The following is a 16,783-nucleotide window of genomic DNA, read 5'->3' on the forward strand; positions in this document are numbered from 1 at the left end:
ATACGCTGAGGAATGTCATGATTTCATGATCTCACAGCATCAATGCTCTGACTAGTTACATTCCCAAAGCATCAGCCTGATGCTGTGTTGTATTTGAAATTAATATACATCACTAATATTTAAGGTATTAACTTCTTTGTATTCCAGCAGCATCTAACAGACCAACGTGAAATCTTTCCCCCAGTTCCCTGTTCAGTTTTGAGCTTTCCTTCTAAATCTGTTTCTGCATGCTTTCTTCTTCCAGATGCTGCGGTATAATCTCACCAAATATAAGTGATTTATGGAAGGTTTAGTTTTGCTAATTAGTGCAAAGTGAGTACGTAAGGACAATAACATGAATATAGTACAAAACACGTTCAGAGCGCCTTTTTGCTAGGCGAGTAAGTTTTCTAAATTCTCCAGATTTACACATCATATTACTGCTAGGACTGACCTGTGCCCTGACTTTAACTTAGAAACCAAGCTCTGATCTGATGCTCAGCTCTGCAAATACATGTTATAAATGGTCAATTGCACTTACTGTTATTAAAAACAAGTAGAACCTGGACATCACGACCAGCACGAAGGGCACCAAGATGCCCAAGCCTGGACGAAGTCAGACTAAAAGAAACGGAGTTGAAGAGGTGGGGGACGGGGTCGCAAAGGCGTTTTCTCGGCTTGCTTTTTTTTCCCGTCCCGTGACGACACCAGCACCCAGCCCGCCCGCCCTGCGCCTGGGCCGGCCCCCTCCCCGCCTCCGCCGCTGCTACAAAAGCGGCCGCCGAGGCCCCACGGCGCTCGCCGTTGCGCTGCCGTCCGCCGCCGCGGAGCTTCCGCGGGGAGCGGGAGCCGGAGCCTTGCCGGGCCCCCGCGCGTGGGGGGCCGCCCCGGACATGCCCTTCTCCCCGCCGGCGGCGCTGCTCGGCTTCGCTCTCGTGCTGCTGGCGGCCGCGGGAAGGTCCCTCCCCGTGAGGCGGGTGAGTGCCGCGGCCGTGCCGCCCCCGTCTGCCCAACTTGCGCGGCCGCGCTGAGCGGCTGTGGCTGCGCGGGCGCCTGCCCCCGCCCGGCGGGTCCCCCCTCGGCTGCCCGGCTCGGCATCCCGAGGTTGTTCCGCCGTCCCCTTCAGGACTGGAGCAGCTGCTGCGGAGGCTGCTCTCCGCCGCGGTTTTCCGCGCCGCGGAGCAGGACGCGGCCGCGGGGGAGCTGCGGGAGGCGGCCAAGACTCCTGGTGCCCGGGTGCCCCTCGAGGGCAAGTTAGAAGTTAAACCCATTGCTTTTGTGGGTGCCCACGCCAACTCTTGCAGCAGAACGAGGGGCCGCGGCGTTGGTGCGCGGGGACATTCCGTGCGTGGGCCCCGGTGCAGCTCCAGCACCCGACGCGTGCGCCCCCCCGGGGGGGCCTTGAGGGGAGAGTTTGGGTTGAAGGCGAACGGAGGGGAGGAAGCAAGCGGAGACGCTGCTACTCCCAGGACGTTGCCCTCGAGGTGACGCCCCCCCGGGAAATAACACGCTGGTTCGTAATGTCAAACAAATGGTGCCGTGGGAAAAACCGAGCGGGGTCGTGGCCGTGGGGTGTAGAGTCGGCTGCGAGGGGGAGCGAGCCGGCCGGGGACGCGGTAGATGCGGGGGCGGGGGAAGCGGGTGGGAACCCCCTTTACTGAACCCGAGCAGGGGACGGCGGGCAGGATCTGCCCGCCCTGCGCGGGTGGCCTCGCCTCAGCGCTGCCTCCCCGAAACCACGGGCGGGTTACTCTGATGCTTCCTCTCGCAGCGGCCAGGTGAAACCAATGAGGCCGGTGGGTTTTCCTCCTTTTTGGCGGGACCCGTGGGCGCGGAGCAGCTGCCAGCCCTGCCGGGCTGTGTCGTGGAGGAGCCCGGAGCAGCGGCCGGCTCGGGGGGGAGCTGGGCTGTGTAGCCCGCACACAGCGCGAGGGTGGGCAAGCAAAGGGTAATTTGTTGTGAAGAGCAACGAGAGGGGATGGGGAAGAGGGAGGGAGGGAAGGAAGGGGTGGTGGACAGAGAAGGCAAACTGCAGTTCGGTGGGGTTGGGGACAGAGAAGGACAAGAGAGACTGGTAAGAGGGTGGAGGTGACAGGAGGAGGGCCGCTGCTGTAGGGAGTGCGAGGGGCAGACTCAAAGCCGAGGTTGTGGGCAGTGGAGGTGAAGGGAGGGACGGTGAAGCTGATGACAGACCAAGTTTACTGTCTGTGCAGTTTGTTTTCAGCTGCTAAAAGTTTTTGAGGTTACTGATTTATACAGAACAGCACTAAGATGATCTGCTTAGTTCCCAACTGGGCCTAAGTCTGTAGGGTTGTCTGAGGTACTGGCTTCTGGGTTTTTTTGGTGGTTTTGTTTACCTAACTATGGACATCAGGCCCTTAAAGGAGCAACAGGCACAAGTTGCATCAGGGAAAATTCCAGTCAGGAAAATCTCTTTGTCATGAGGATGATCAAATAGTGAAACAGGAGCCCAGAGAGGCTGGGGACCCTCTGTCTATGGGGGTGTTTGTTATTTGACAGGATAAGGCACTGAGCAGCTTGAGCTTCTTCTGCCACCGAGCAAACTAATGACGAGGCTGCCCGAGGCAGAGAATCAAAGTGAAGTACCTTTGCCAACAAGTGGTCTCCTTTAGCCGGTTGCAGAACTGGGGGGAGGTGAGTAGAAAGAGGCTTCTCTGGTCTCAACACTACGATCACCCTTTGACTTCAGTCTCACAATAAACCGAGTACTTTTATAGTCTCTTCTGACACTAGAGGGTCTTATCTGACAACTTGTCTAGAGCCGTGATTGTGCTTATACACTGAGAAAATGTACAAAACGCTCTGCTCAATCCTATGTATACAAAAGCATGAGACTTCTGCTGTTGGGAGTTTTTGGTCGGGTTCAGTTCAGAGTAGTGTTAATAGGTAATATTTAAATAGGTAATATTTGAACTGAAAATAGCACTGCTTAGGCAGTAGTGGATAGTAAAATCTAGGTGATAACAATCAGCTGCAAGGTCTTCAGGTTTCAATGGGCAAGACAGGTGTGTTTTCCTTTGACCTTCCCTCTCTCTTCCCCAACCAAGTGAAAAAGGGGAGAGGGAGAAGAGAAAGCTGAGAATGTACATAGAAGGAAGAAAAATTTAAGTCCAGAGTTTTTATTTGAGGTTGTGCTGTATACTTGCCATCATCTTAAATGTAGGATGACTGGAAATTGCTTAATAAGTGTTTAGATCTTTCTTACTGCATTGAGGGTAGTAAAATGACCAAGAGCTGGTGGCACATGGCTGCATTGCAGAATCTTATTACTAATGACAACCCTGTGTCCTTTCCCTGCTTGGCCTTGAGCAGCAATGTCCTGCTGCTGACAGAGCTGACACGCAGCTGGCTGCTGGTTCCCTACCGTCCGGTTCTCTCTTGGGTTTGGATTTCAGATCCCAGTTTTCTATGTAGTACTTATTCTCCAAGGTTTGATAAGATAATCTTAAAAGTAGTTTAAATGTCAGTGAAGAGCAGACAAGAGCTGTGCCATAGTTGGTAATGGATGGGAGGGTCTGCTCTTCAAATTACCCTGCTGCTTTTGTTCCTCAGGTTAAAATGTGAGTAGTACAAGCTCCTGGGTGAATGTACAAACAGTTGAATTCAGTGGAAAGGTTGCTAATCTTTTGCTCTCCTCAGCTCTTCTTTCTGAAGTGCTGTTGTATGGGAATAGAAAAGTAGTTACATCAATATCAACAACACTTCCATTAATTAGAGCACATGGGTGTTTAGCTATGTGTGTGTCCTTGGCGTTCTGTTAATTACTATTGTGTTATTTAGGCTTATTTAGATACAGTTGCTAGTCTGTTCTCCAAATGAACAGTCAGCACGACTTCTTAGGTTGCAGGTGTTGGGGGCGCATATAGTTACTGCTGCTTGCTCCGCCTTCTGAAGCCTTCTGCGGCTGCTTCTAGTTCTGCAGCATCTGTGTCTTTAACCGTGGGTGTCTAGGATCAGGCATTTGACTCGGAGAGTGCTAGCTTTGAATCCTGATAAGCCATGATGAAAAGATGCAGTGTGAGGGAGTGGTTTCACGTGCCTCATTAGTTTGCTGTACTTGGCCGTTGACAGCACAGAGGTCCCTGTGTGTTTGTTCCAGCATGGGCTTGCAGGACCGTGCCTATTTTGTCTTCTTGTCTTCTGTTGTGTGCCCTAATGCTGAGAGAACTGAACTAAGGCTCCTGACTCCCACTGTTGTGTAGACTTGTTTTCCTTAAAAGTCATTAGGGTGGGAAAATGGCTACAGAGCTTGTCTGAAAAACAACTAGAAAAGTGACCTGGAAACTAGTGACTCCATGCAGAAGCAAGGATGGGGGGCTGGACTGCATCTTGATTAGTTGGGTCTTCACCTGGGCAAAAGTCCCTCCATACTTAGACTGGCTGGAAGTTCTGAGTTATTCTTTTTCTTTCTCAGTTTTCTACTCGCAAAAGCTCACATGGAACTGGTTTTCTTGTGGCCTGCACTCTGAAAATCAAAACGTGCTAGACCAGTCTCAGCAGCACGTACTGGCAGTGGTACAGCAAGCAGCGGAGGGAAGGGCGAACAGACAAGGTCTGACACTGTGCCACCTTTCTGTAGTTGTTGTCAAAGGATACTTGGCTGGCTTCTAGGTAATGAGCTTGTTTCCCAGGTTTTTAAAACTTAATATTTGTAGGCCACTTAAATTTGTGACTATATTAGTATGGTGTAAAACTTTGAATTTCTTAATAGTACAGTCATCTAAATTAATACAGATTAAATCACTGTCCCAAATGACTTTTATGTATTCAGAAAATAATGAGGTGGTTTGGTTTTTTTTTTTTTTTAGAAAAAATTCTAATTTTCTGGAAAATTTATAAAGCTAGTGACAGTGCCTGTGCTAAAGCCAGATGGCCTAACACAGCAAATCTGATCATACAAGCTAGAAAAAAAGATACTTATTTACTTGTTATAATATCCCAAACGTGACTGTATGGGAAGGGAAAAAAACATTTCAGGCTTGAGAAGCCTGGGATATCAGATCTCCAAGGGCCAAAGGAAAAGACTGTATTTCATACAGCAGAACAATGACTTGGCCCTTGGCATTGTTTTAAAGCTCTGATGTCTGGTCCAGGCAAGTTTAAGTTAGTGAAACAGTTGTCAAATCTTTCTACCTTCCCCATATTTCTAGTGCTGTTACTGCACCCCCCCACCAAAGTAGGCAGCAGTCTGAAACAGTTTGGAAAAAAGTATTTAAGTATTTGAGGTAAAGTGTAGGAAGATACAGCTGGGCCTGGAGGGACATGTTTCATGGCTGTACCAGCAGTGAAGCACGTGTAGCTCTCTTCTGAGAGAAGAAAAGCTCATATTCTGAAAGTGATGGAAGTGGCGGAGCTTTGCAAAACTCAAACTCCTGCCCTCCGAAAGCTGTAGCTCTGTAGCTGCACTAAAGTTCAGTGAAACTGTGACCGATATACAAAGCATAAACAGTTGTCTGCTGGCTGTCAAAGATATTTTTAAAGGAATTGTATCATATACTGCTTCTGTTAGCCTGTCAAACTAAATTGAGCTTTAATTTGCTGCGTTGATTGATCACCAGTTACTTGAGAGGACAAACCATGAGGAACCATTATATCTGAAATCACGGGGCCTTTGCTAGTTTATAACTTGGAGAAGTCCTTTGGAAAACTGATTGTTTCCTTCTGCAGTGCTGTAGTGAAATGAAAGCTATTATCTTTGTGTTCGGCTGCTTTCATTAAAAGCTTTTGTATTTCTTTCTCTTTAGTAAATCAGTGTATGTACTGCCACCAAGGCTGTCTGCTCAGGTTTCCTTGGCACAGTGCATCAGTTCTATTAGTTTGTGTCTTAACAAAAGTAAGTTTACACAATGATACGTCTTCGCTATGGAAAAATCTTGTCTGCTCAGTAGATAAGAGACCTTCTGTTTAAGCCCTACAATGTTGTTTTCTTGTGAGGCTGAATTAAAACATCAGGCAGAAACTCCTTTAAATCAACTCTTCCTAACCTAACTACCAAAGAAAAGATTGAGTTTAATGCTTACATCTGATCCTTCTCATCAGAAGAGCAATGGGGTAAAGAGTACCTAGGGATCTCTAGCTTGCTGAGTAGAAGGTAGCCCATTCAAATGTCATAGTTTTATACAAAATGCAGCAAATTTGAACTTACGATAGGTGAATATAGATTTGCTGCTGGTGGCTGAATACTGTTCTTCGATGCCTCTTTTTGTTCAGTATTGGAAACTGGTATTTATAAATTGCAGCCACACTGGCCTGTCATCTGCTGCATTCCAGTGATCCTTTGATGTGAATGTGGAGGAGCTTATGAAACACGTGTTGATCTTCACAGGTAGGAGGAGAATCTCCAGGCAAAGATGCAGCAGCAGCATCTGCAGTTTGTAAGCATAAGTGTGGAAAGTCCACCTCTTCCACTGCTGAAGGAAAGTAGATGACTCTACTCTTACTGCTGTGAATGTGGACCCGTGCACAGGGAAACTCCCTGCGGTTTTATCGGGACTTTGGTAAGCCTTACAGGTACTGTTCCTGCGATACAGTGTGGCAGATGTTTGTGAAGGAGAACACAAGTGGATTTCCACCAGTTATCTTCCCCTTAATCTCTATGGTCTTCTTAAAGAAATAAGCAACAACCCCTGCTCTCTGATGTACGTGAATGTATTGATACAGCTTGCGAAATGCAGATGTGGTAGCATAAGAATCTCTTTCCCAAATGCTTACTTGAAACCCTTGTGAGTGATCCCTTGCCCCAGGTTCAAGTATGGCTTCTTAATAGTCTCATGAATACTGCAGCTACGCATAGAATAGACACAGGCTTAATTTAATTGAATGAGCAATTGAAAAATGGTAACTGGGTAGAGAAAATTGTAGTTTACACATGTGGAAAAGAATAGTTCCTTCAGCCAGTCATTTTAGTGACTACATCTTATTGCTGTTTCACTATAATTGATTGTTAATGGATTGCTGTCGTATAGCAATCCATTAACAGCAGTCTGCTATTGGCTGCTATTTTTCTTGCAATTGATTGCATTTCATTATTAGTTCGCTCTCTTGCCATCTTTTTCCTAAATTGTATTATGCTGCCTTTCCCAATTACCGTATTTTTCTGTCTTGTGCTCTTCTGTCCATTGAGCTCATCTGCATTTTCCTATTCTGTTCTTGCCTTGTCACACTTATGCACATTCCCTACCACTCTCCCAGTGCCTTCTTTGATGCCTTCAGGACAATTTTTGAAACTTGCATTCTTGTCTTGATGTGTAGTTTTAGCTGCTGTTTGCTGCTGCCCTTTTCCTTGCTCTGTTGCTACTCCTATGCACTCTCTCTGCTGCACTGCGGGAGAAGTTCAGGAAAGTGAACCTGCTTTCTGATTGTGGCTTGGAAGTAGCTAAAGAGTCCAGATCTGTGTGGAAGAACCTTCTGCAAACGTTAGAGGATGAACTGCATGAGCACAATTAAGAAGCTTGTGGGTCTTTTGGTGTCCTGCCTTCTTCACTGCTTCCTGTTCCCTTAAGGGACAAGTGAGCATGAGTTAGCTTGCCATCTAAATTTTGTTATACTTGGGGCAGATTGTCTGCTCCCCTGCTCATGCCTCTTACCATTGTTCAGACTGATCTTCCCCTGCCCCCTTTGTAAAACTACACTGCTTCTTTTTCTTCCCTGCCTCCCCGCTGCCAATCCGATGAAGCAGTTTCTTATCAATTTGTTAGACTTAGTGTCTTCAAGGCAAACAGAAGGGGTGTGTGTATGGACATATCTGCATGGGACAATCTCTGAAATCCTGCTGTCTTTAAGACTTGCATTTCTGACTAGGATGTTTTGGTCTCCCCTCTGAAATCTGCTGTTCTGGTGCTGCTCAGCATAAAAACTGAGCCTACTGAAAGGCCTAGCATCAGGTAAACCAAAAACCTTTTGTTACTAGCCCAAGGGAAAAGCTGGAGGGGAAAACAGTGCTCTCATATATATCCTTCTCTAAATGGGAAGAATGGTGGCCACAGAGACTTTTGCATTGAGTACATCTCTGGTGCTTGGCAGAAGATTACGGAACAGTCCTCCTACACCAGAGCATGTTTTTGTGGCAGCATGAGCAGTTTAGACTGTGACTTGCTCTTCCACGTGGACAAGCAGACGAGAAGCTCAGCTACCGGAAGAGCTGCCTCCTGAGTGCTCTGGCTCTGTTCATAGTGGGTATTTCTCTGGTGCTTTGTAAGGTGATCCGGCTACTTGTGAGTGTGTCTTATGTGTTGAGGCAAGTTGAGGAATGGCAGCTGATGCCATAACCAAGCTTTACCACGCTATCTACTGAGCTGTGATAATCAAGGGAGATGTACAAAACTCCTTCCAAAGGAGTGTGGGGATTGCACCTCTTAAAACCAGACTTGGGTTATTTCAGGATGTGTAGTGTCAATCTTCCTTTTCCTCTGAATTCTGCTAGCAACAAACCTCTGTGTTTCTTTCCCATAGGAAACAACTGTCTTATTCTTCCATTTCCTAATATTCCTACTCCCTTTCTGCTCTATAGATATCAACACTGCGCATGGTATTGACCAACACCTCCTGGATGCTATATTCACCCTTATGTATTGTTTCATTCTGAAAACTGAAAAATGTTTTTCTTTGCTCAAAGCATATTCCAATTCCTTCACTACAGCTCAACTCTTTGCATGTAAGTTTCAAAGAGTTTGTTTTTAATGTGATCACATTATGAGTAAAATTTTGCGTTTGCTCGTCTTTCATCAGTCTAGTCTTTCTTGGTGGCTGAAAAAAGCCCTCATAAAATGAGTGTAATTGGGCTGCATGACAATGTAGGGTGTGACTAGGCGGGGATAAAGGAGGGGTGGCAGGTAGATGAATTCTCAATTGCAGCAAATGTGATTCAGTCCTCTAAAAATCTCCTAGAGCAAATGAATCAGAGGATTGCCTTGTCACCATGATGGGTGTCAAAACCCACCCCCACCTTAAAAAAAAAAAAAAAAACAACAAAAAAAACCCAAACAAAAAAAAAACCAAACAAAAAACCCAAAACCAGGAAACCACCGTAAACCAGTACTGAACTTCCATAGCATTGTAGAACATCCTTTTTTTTTTTTTTTTCTTTTGAGTTTGCTGTCATGTATAGGGCATTAGAAGGATTATAGGTGAGAGGGTATGGTATGTCCCTGCAAGTGCAGAGATATCATCACCAAATCTTTTATTTTTTCAAGGTGACTTAATCAGCTTTACGTGGAGAGAAGAAAGGACAAAGGATCTGTGCTCAGTTAGGTGGGGAGTTTTTAAGTTAGTTGTTAGATTTGAGGCCACATATACACCAAGCATATGAGAAAGTATTTGATGTGCATGTTAGCAGGAGCCTTGGTGGACGTGCCTAAAGATTGTATTCTATGCTGCCGTTCATCTCTAAAGCCCCATCTTTGGGGAGGGGTTGGAGACATTAGAGTAGCTTTCTCTTGACTTTTGTCTTGCATCCTTTTGTGATACTCAGCTCTTTCTTAGCTTTTTGTTGAGTGCAAGATAAATCCTAGGCACAGTGTGCCATATGTGCTGTCAGCATCCCAGCAGATTTTTTTGCTTCCTTCTGTAAAGGAGACTTTACTCAGAACTATGGCACGTAAAGTAATGGCAGAATGCTTGCTCCCTTTGGAGGGTGTTTCTGGTCTAGTTTTCTGCTTTTGCAGGTGCCTGGTAGAAGTTCTGAAGTATGGGGTTAATGTAACTACCAAGCTGTGGTGTGAAAAAGTAGTAATTATTGCCTTTCAAACTTTCTGGGAGACCTGCCTGATATCCACAGGCTTCTGTCGTAAGATTCATTTCCTGACATGCACAGACTCCTGGCAATGCAGTAACCTCTTCACAGATTTTCTTCAAGATGGAAATTGGTAACTTTGCTCCTCTGACATGCCTAGAGTGCTGTACGGAAGCTGCTGAAGAGTTGCAGTAAGACATTTTGACATACAGAAAGGTTTGGGTGTACAGAAGCATTGACAAGCATCAGGTGTCTTGCTTTATGCTGAATTGGAGGGGGAAACCAGGAAACTTTCAAAAGACTTGGTTTATAAGTTACAGAATGCTCTATTCAAGTTACTGTTTCGTGAAATGAATTCATTTACTCATCCCGATTTGATCTTTGTGGTGTTCAGATTCAGTTAGAGTGAGCCCCTTGGGAGCTGGAATAAGGTGGCAGGGCAAGGTGCCTGTCCGGTTTGGGAAGTCTAGAAGCTTGTTGCCTTTATGTCTAGGCAGCAAGCCTGTGACTCCCTGCAGACTGGTCATTGTGCTGAGGAGTTTTGTACACAGAAATTCAAATTCTGCAACTTTTGGACAGGGTGAGAATCTAGATGTCAGCACCTGAATTTTTCACTCTGTTTCAGTAGGTGGAATTGAGCAGGAAGTGCAAAGTTTGAAGGGAACACCAACATCTAGGAAAGGTAACAGCCTGCCTCATGTGCCCTAATATCACTAGAGGTGCTACTGCTGTTGTGGAAAGAGCCAGACCCTGGAAAAAACCCTGCACTTCCATGTAAGTCAGCTTTAAAAGTGTTGTGGATATTGGTAGAGCTGTGCATAAGAAGATACAAATAAGAGATACAGCCCTGTATCACTGGTTCAATGATACTCAGTTATGTCAATCCCCATCTTCCTCCTTCAGTCTCATTCCTCCCAAATAAAAACATTCTGTTGTACAAAGCTAGTTATACAGAATGAATGAAGCTTTTAGGTTTTGTCACTTGAGATGAGAAAATTAAAGGTATAGTATTTTATCTGAATTATTTGAAATAGTCTTTGCTTTTGTCAAATGTTGTGGTGTCCTCTAATCTATTGCCCTTTTCATTACCATTTCTTAATGAAGAAAAATTCATCAAGTAACATTTGAAAGGCATCACTCTAAGAATAACAAAAAGATCCCATTCCTTTTAAACTTGGTGACACTGCAAGCAGAGTACTCTCTGGGGAAAAAAAGACAGGGAGCTATTATATGCTGTTTAGAGTGACACTGCATAGTTATAAATCTCACATCAAATAAATTAAGATGTATTTGTAGTGGATGTCTTTCAAAAGCCCCTAATCCTTAATATGTATGACTTTTCTAAATGAAATATGAAGCATTACAGAGATGGTACGGAAGACATTCAGGTATAAAGGTGGTCAGAAACATCCTGTTCAAACAGTATTTCAGAAGAGTAAGTTCCAACACATTTAGTGTTGTGATGGATGTGCTTTAAGTGTGGATCTCAGCACTCCTGTTTATTAGCTGAATTTAGCTAAAAGTTGACACAGGAAACTTTTTAAAAAACTGCATTCAATCTCATTCAGTTTAGCTCCCTATGGACTTCCAAGGGGCAGCTATTATTAGTTAAAGCGTAAACTTGCATTAGAAGATATCTGTAGAATAATTCAGTGTGCTCTGAATTTGTTCATTGCTCTTTGGGGATTAAGACACCTTATGGTAATGAATAAGGCTATTAAAGCTTTCTAGAATAAAACTGATTCTATTACTAATAAGATTTAAGGATAAAAGAATATTAGCTTTATGGTTTGAACTCATAACTTAATGGCCTTGCAATAGTAGAGATGGTTGTAAATTGCAGGAAACAAAGCTGGAGTTTCAAACTGCATTTCTTGATTTCTTACTTGTTTTGATGTCTAGGCTACGTTGGTGTCTGAGGGCTGGAATCACAGAATGGCTAAGGTTGGAAGGAACCTCTGGAGGTCATCTGTTCCAACCTCCCTGCTCAAGCAGGGCCACCTAGAGCTGGCCATGTGATGGAAAAGATTATTTATTTATTTACTTGTGTGGTAAGATAACATCCATGCTGTTGGGTCATTGAGCAGCCAAACAGCTTTGTATTTCCTAATCTGTTTGGTTTGGTTTTTTTTTTTTTCCTCTTCCTTGCTTCTTATAGTAAATGAGTGCTGGGACATCCTCTAATGATTCAAGGAAGCTTTCGTCTTGCTCCTCATTCCTACTTTCTTTTGCACTCTGCTACCTTTCATCCTTCTTAATTAACTAGGAACTGAGTTTACATGTGTTATTTCACCATTCAAAACTTTTTTTCCAGATGCAAAGGTCTAATAAATCTCCATACAAGACTTGTAATCACTTGATTGGACTCAGAGCTTTATGTGATTGCACTAGCAATGAAACATTGTATGAGTAGGGAAATGGGCAAATGCTTACATGGATAAATCTTCTCCCCTACATATTAATTCTAGAGGAAGCTGTTACAGTTGTAGACTGTTAGTTTTCTGTAAAAGAAACCTTGAGGTAGTGCAGCTTTCACTACTTCTGCTTGGTTTTGGCAAAAGGGTGTCACAGGCTTTCCAAATGTGAATAGCAGTCTCTTGTTTGGACCTTTATGGTGATCTTCCAGGATGTTCTTTCTTTTCCCAGAAAGAAGATAATATAGACGGGTTTGTGGTTTTTTTGTTGTTGTTTGTTTGTTTGTTTGTTTTTTTTTGTTTTGGTTTTTGGGGTTTTTGTTCCTTTTTTTGTTTTTTTTTTTTTTTGTTTGTTGTTGTGTGTTTTTTGGGGGGGTGTTTTTTGGGGGGTGTTTTTTGGGGGGTGTTTTTTGGGGGGTGGGTTTTTGGGGGGGGTTTTTTGGGGGGGTGTGTTTTGGGGGGGTGTTTTTTTGGGGGGGGTGTTTTTGGGGGGGTGTTTTTGGGGGGGGTGTTTTTTTGGGGGGGGTGTTTTTTTGGGGGGGGTTTTTTTGGGGGTGGGGGGAGTTTTTGTGGGGTTTGGGTGGGGGGTTTTTGGGGGGGGTTTTTTGGGGGGGGTGTTTTGGGGGGGTTTTTTTGGGGGGGGTTTTTTTGGGGGGGGGTTTTTTTTTTTTTTTTTGGGGGGGGTTTTTTGGGGGGGGTTTTTTGGGGGGGGGTTTTTTGGGGGGGGTTTTTGGGGGGGGTTTTTGGGGGGGGGTTTTGGGGGGGTTTTGTGGTGTTTTTGTGGTGGTTTTTTGTGGTGGTTTTTTGTGGTGGGTGGGTGGTGGGTGGGGGGGGTTTTGTGGTGGGGGGGTGGTGGTGGGTGGTGGTGGTTGTGGGTTGTTGTTTTTTTTGGGTTTTTTTTGTTTTGTTTTTGTTTTTTTTTGTTTTTTTTGTTTTTGTTTTTTTTTGGGGGGGGTTTTGGGGGGGGGTTTTGGGGGGGGTTTTGGGGGGGGTTTGGGGTGGTGTGTGTTGGGGTGGGTTTGGGGTGGGTTTGGGGTGGGTTTTGTTGTTGTTTGTTTGGGGTTTTTTTTTGGTGGGGGGTAAAGGGGGATGGTGGTGTATTGTGGGGAAACTCTTTCAAAACCTGTTCAGGATAAAATGTTTCCTGTCTTCATCAGAAAACTGAAATTTCTGTGTGGGGATGGGTGGGAAGTATGTGCTTTCAGCTACAAAGTAGTTGGGGCCCTCTTTGGGGACAAGGCTCTGAATTCTATACATGGGAGAGGAAAGAGAAGAAGATGGGTAATGAACTGTCCATGTTGTTGCTGTGGTAGTTATGGTCAGTCTGAGCAATCAAGGGAGATGTGCTATCCAAGATGGTGGTTGGTGGCAAGGAGTCTGGCCAAAGTGAAACTAGTGGCTCATTTATAAGCTGTTGTTCTTTGTTAGATTTTTCTTCTTATCTTATATAGCTCCGGTGCTTGCAGATAAAGGCTTTCTTCTAGGAACTAGGGAATGGAATAGTCAGGTGAGAAAAGAGAGGTGGCTCAAGATTTATGTTAAATGTGTCTCTGTGGCCCCTATGCAAGTCTGGTGGAACATCTTGTGGCTGATAGATGACAAGAAATGTCAAGTTTGGGCTCAGGGATGTGTTTGCTTTTTCTCCTTGCCTATCTTGCACAGAAAGATTTAAAGTTGCAAACTTTCAATAATTTACTCCCTTCATTTTAAGGAGATTGAGTTACATGATTAACATTCCTGTGCACGTATGTTTTAATTATTGAATAGGGAAATGGGTTACAGTGTTGTCTTGCATTCTGCGTAGAAAGTAGGAGCGGTTGTCACTCTCACTATTAATAACAAGGTAGGATGACCACACGTGCATGTTGCTATAATCCATGCAGTAAAATGACCCCTTCTAAATACCTGTTTTGAGGAAGGAGTGGTAGTGATGAGCTCGCTTCTGTGTGCCCTTAATTTACCAAGTCTGTGTGCTTAGATACTAATATGATAGGTGCCTTGGAAATACCTGTAATAGCTATAGAAAGCAGTGGAGTACGAATCCCTTTTTATATTGAGTCAGGGTTGAATGGCTATGTTTTTCTGAAAACGTTCTCAGTTCCTGTATAATTGTGGGGGGAGGAGGGGTTACAGCTGCACAGTAGACACCTTAATCAATGAAACTGTTTGTACTATTAAACAGTATACTCTTTAGAGCCAGGCACTTAATAACAAACTAAGCTGTCAGTCAGTGCTACACATACTAGTTAGGGAGCTTGAAGGCTGTAATATTGAGAGAACAAAGCTAATGTAAACATCCTTTATAGTTGATGAGGTTAACTTTCTAATTGCTTTCAGTAATTAGTTTCCTTCATGTCTGTCCCTTGTATTGCCCCTTGCTTGTAGAGTTCTCCTGGGGTTCAGCAGCTTGGTTCACAGCCTGGCTTTAATTGTTGTTGTGTGCTGTCCCCTATTGTCTTTGAAAATACTCCCTAGTTTTTCTTCAACAGAAAGACTTAGAGAGTCCTCTTTAATCTTGACTTTGCCATTCTCTCTGAGCTGCTTGGCATAATGCTTAAATAAAGCTTTAAAGAAAATTCATATGTTCAAGTAATTAATGAATATGCCTGTACTTCAGAGAAGGGGAGGGAGAGAGAGCCTATGTACTGGCTGATCAAGAGAAACTATATTTCCAGTTAGTGTACTAGAAAGAACTTGCATAAAAATCCTGAATTCCACATTCTTTTTTTCTTGTCCCCAAATTGCATCTGAGATGATGATCTTTATGTTGATGCTACTTTATGGCCTCTGGAGTTTTTTGGTTTGTTTTTAATTTATAGCTGTTCTTGTTCTTCCCTATTTTCCCTATTTTTGTCATGCTGAAAATATTTGGAGCAAAATCAAGTTCTGGAAATAAACAGATTTATTACACTGTTCAAAGTGTCTGTATCCTGCTCAATGGACAGCTGGGATCAGCACAGAAGAAAAGTGTTTCTTGAAAGGAGCATGGGCAGCAGCCTATGTCACTGGGAAATGAGAAGATAATTTCTTAGCAAATCTGTAGCAAGCTTGGAGCACTATCAAGTATGGGATGACAGGCAGCTGACATAGAAATATTCAACTTCCAATACTATTGTGAGCTAACTGCTTTGTGCTTATTTTGCAATGCTTGTCTTTAGTTTTATGATCCAAACTGGAAAAGAAGTTTCTGGAAAAGAAACTATTTGAACAGTTGGGAATGGAAAGTGTCAGCCTACTTTGGTCTTGACTAGACCACTTTATCTTTATCTTTAGCTTCCTTCTCCCTCTCATCTGTCTTTTCCTCCACCCTGGCGCCTTCTTAAGTTTTTGACCACTTCTGGTCCAAGTAATCTGACAAGAGAAATGTTCTGCGGGTTAGTGTCCTTTCCATTAAAAGTTCTGGTAGAAACAAAACAGACAACTGGCCAGTCTGTGTGTTTGTCCAGTTGCCCAAGCTGCTCATCTAATGGGCTCCTCCAGGGAGTGTGTCTCGGCTCTGGACAGAGCTGTCTTCCTGTCCTCCGTATAGTGAGTTACTGCCTTTTTTGGTTGTGTTGTTTCTTTCCTTGAATTCCATAAAAAGGATACTTCTGGACAACTCCAATTAAGACTGAGGTTTTTAGAATTTCTTATTTTTTTTACCTGAAAGACTTGTTTATATAGTGATCAGCCTAGTGAGATCCTGTACTCAACTGGAGCCTTACTAAGTTGTAGTGATAAGCACTGATGTTTCTTTTGGTTTTGGAAAGCTAAGAAGAATGTTCTTTATTTTGTTGTCTTTTTTTTTTTTTAAACACTCTCTGTAGCTGAATGAGTCTTCATTTTGGACATAGGAAGTGCAGAGGATGAAACTTGGATGAATTCATGACTCACTCATTTTAATAATTAGAAACTGTTGTGTAAAGGATGTTGAGAGAGACTTGCAGCACAAAGACTTATTTGCAGGATCTGAATAAATCATAGAATGGTTTGGGTTGGAAGGCACCTTAAAGATCATCTAGTTCCAACCCCCCTGCCACAGGCAGGGGCACCTTTCCCCTAGATCAGGTTTCTCAAAGCCCCATCCAACCTGGCCTTGAACACTGCCTGGGAGGGGGTGCCCATAACTTCTCTGGGCAACCTGTTCCCGTGTCTCATCACCATCACAGTAAAGGATTTCTTCCTAATATCTAATTGAAATCTACCCTCTTTCAGTTTAAAACCGTTCCCAATCTCTAAAAGCAGATGTAATCTACTGCCCTGATAGTGCAGCACTTCATCTACAGATTTTGAGTTGTTTACCCAATCCATTCCTTCTTCTAATTGGAAAAGCAGAAAGAAATGTAAGCTACCATCTGCAGCTGCAAAGCTGAAAGAGTAAAAGTGACGTGAAAGGAAAAAATTGTCACATAAAAAACACAAATACTTTTAACTTTGAGGTGTTCAAGATGCTGATAGTGTCCCCAGTACCTCTAGCTGTGTAGTTGTGTTCTGTAACAACTTAAACCATTCTTGTAAGAAATGGAGGTGGCAGCTAAAATAACTCTAGCAATGATGTATAACAAAAGGTAAGGAAGCTGATGGCAACAAGCACAAACCAACAGTTTAAAAAATGCTAATGAAGGTTAAAGTACCTGAAAAGTCTGTGACAGCTGGGGCT

The 16,783-nt window shown here is 43.8% G+C and overlaps 1 protein-coding gene across 1 annotated transcript in view; it reads left to right on the forward strand.

Moving 5' to 3' along the window:
• Positions 1-575: 575 nt before the first annotated feature.
• LOC137662282 (glucagon-like peptide 1 receptor) overlaps positions 576-16,783 on the forward strand; it is a 67,228-nt gene continuing 51,020 nt past the window's right edge. The window contains exons 1-2 of the mRNA XM_068398590.1: positions 576-952; positions 1,405-1,492. Of these exons, the coding sequence (XP_068254691.1) occupies positions 576-952; positions 1,405-1,492 (465 nt within the window). The remainder of the gene's footprint in view (positions 953-1,404; positions 1,493-16,783) is intronic.

This window comes from Nyctibius grandis, chromosome 1 (assembly GCF_013368605.1).
Source record: "Nyctibius grandis isolate bNycGra1 chromosome 1, bNycGra1.pri, whole genome shotgun sequence".
In the NCBI taxonomy this organism is placed as follows: Eukaryota; Metazoa; Chordata; class Aves; order Nyctibiiformes; family Nyctibiidae; genus Nyctibius; species Nyctibius grandis.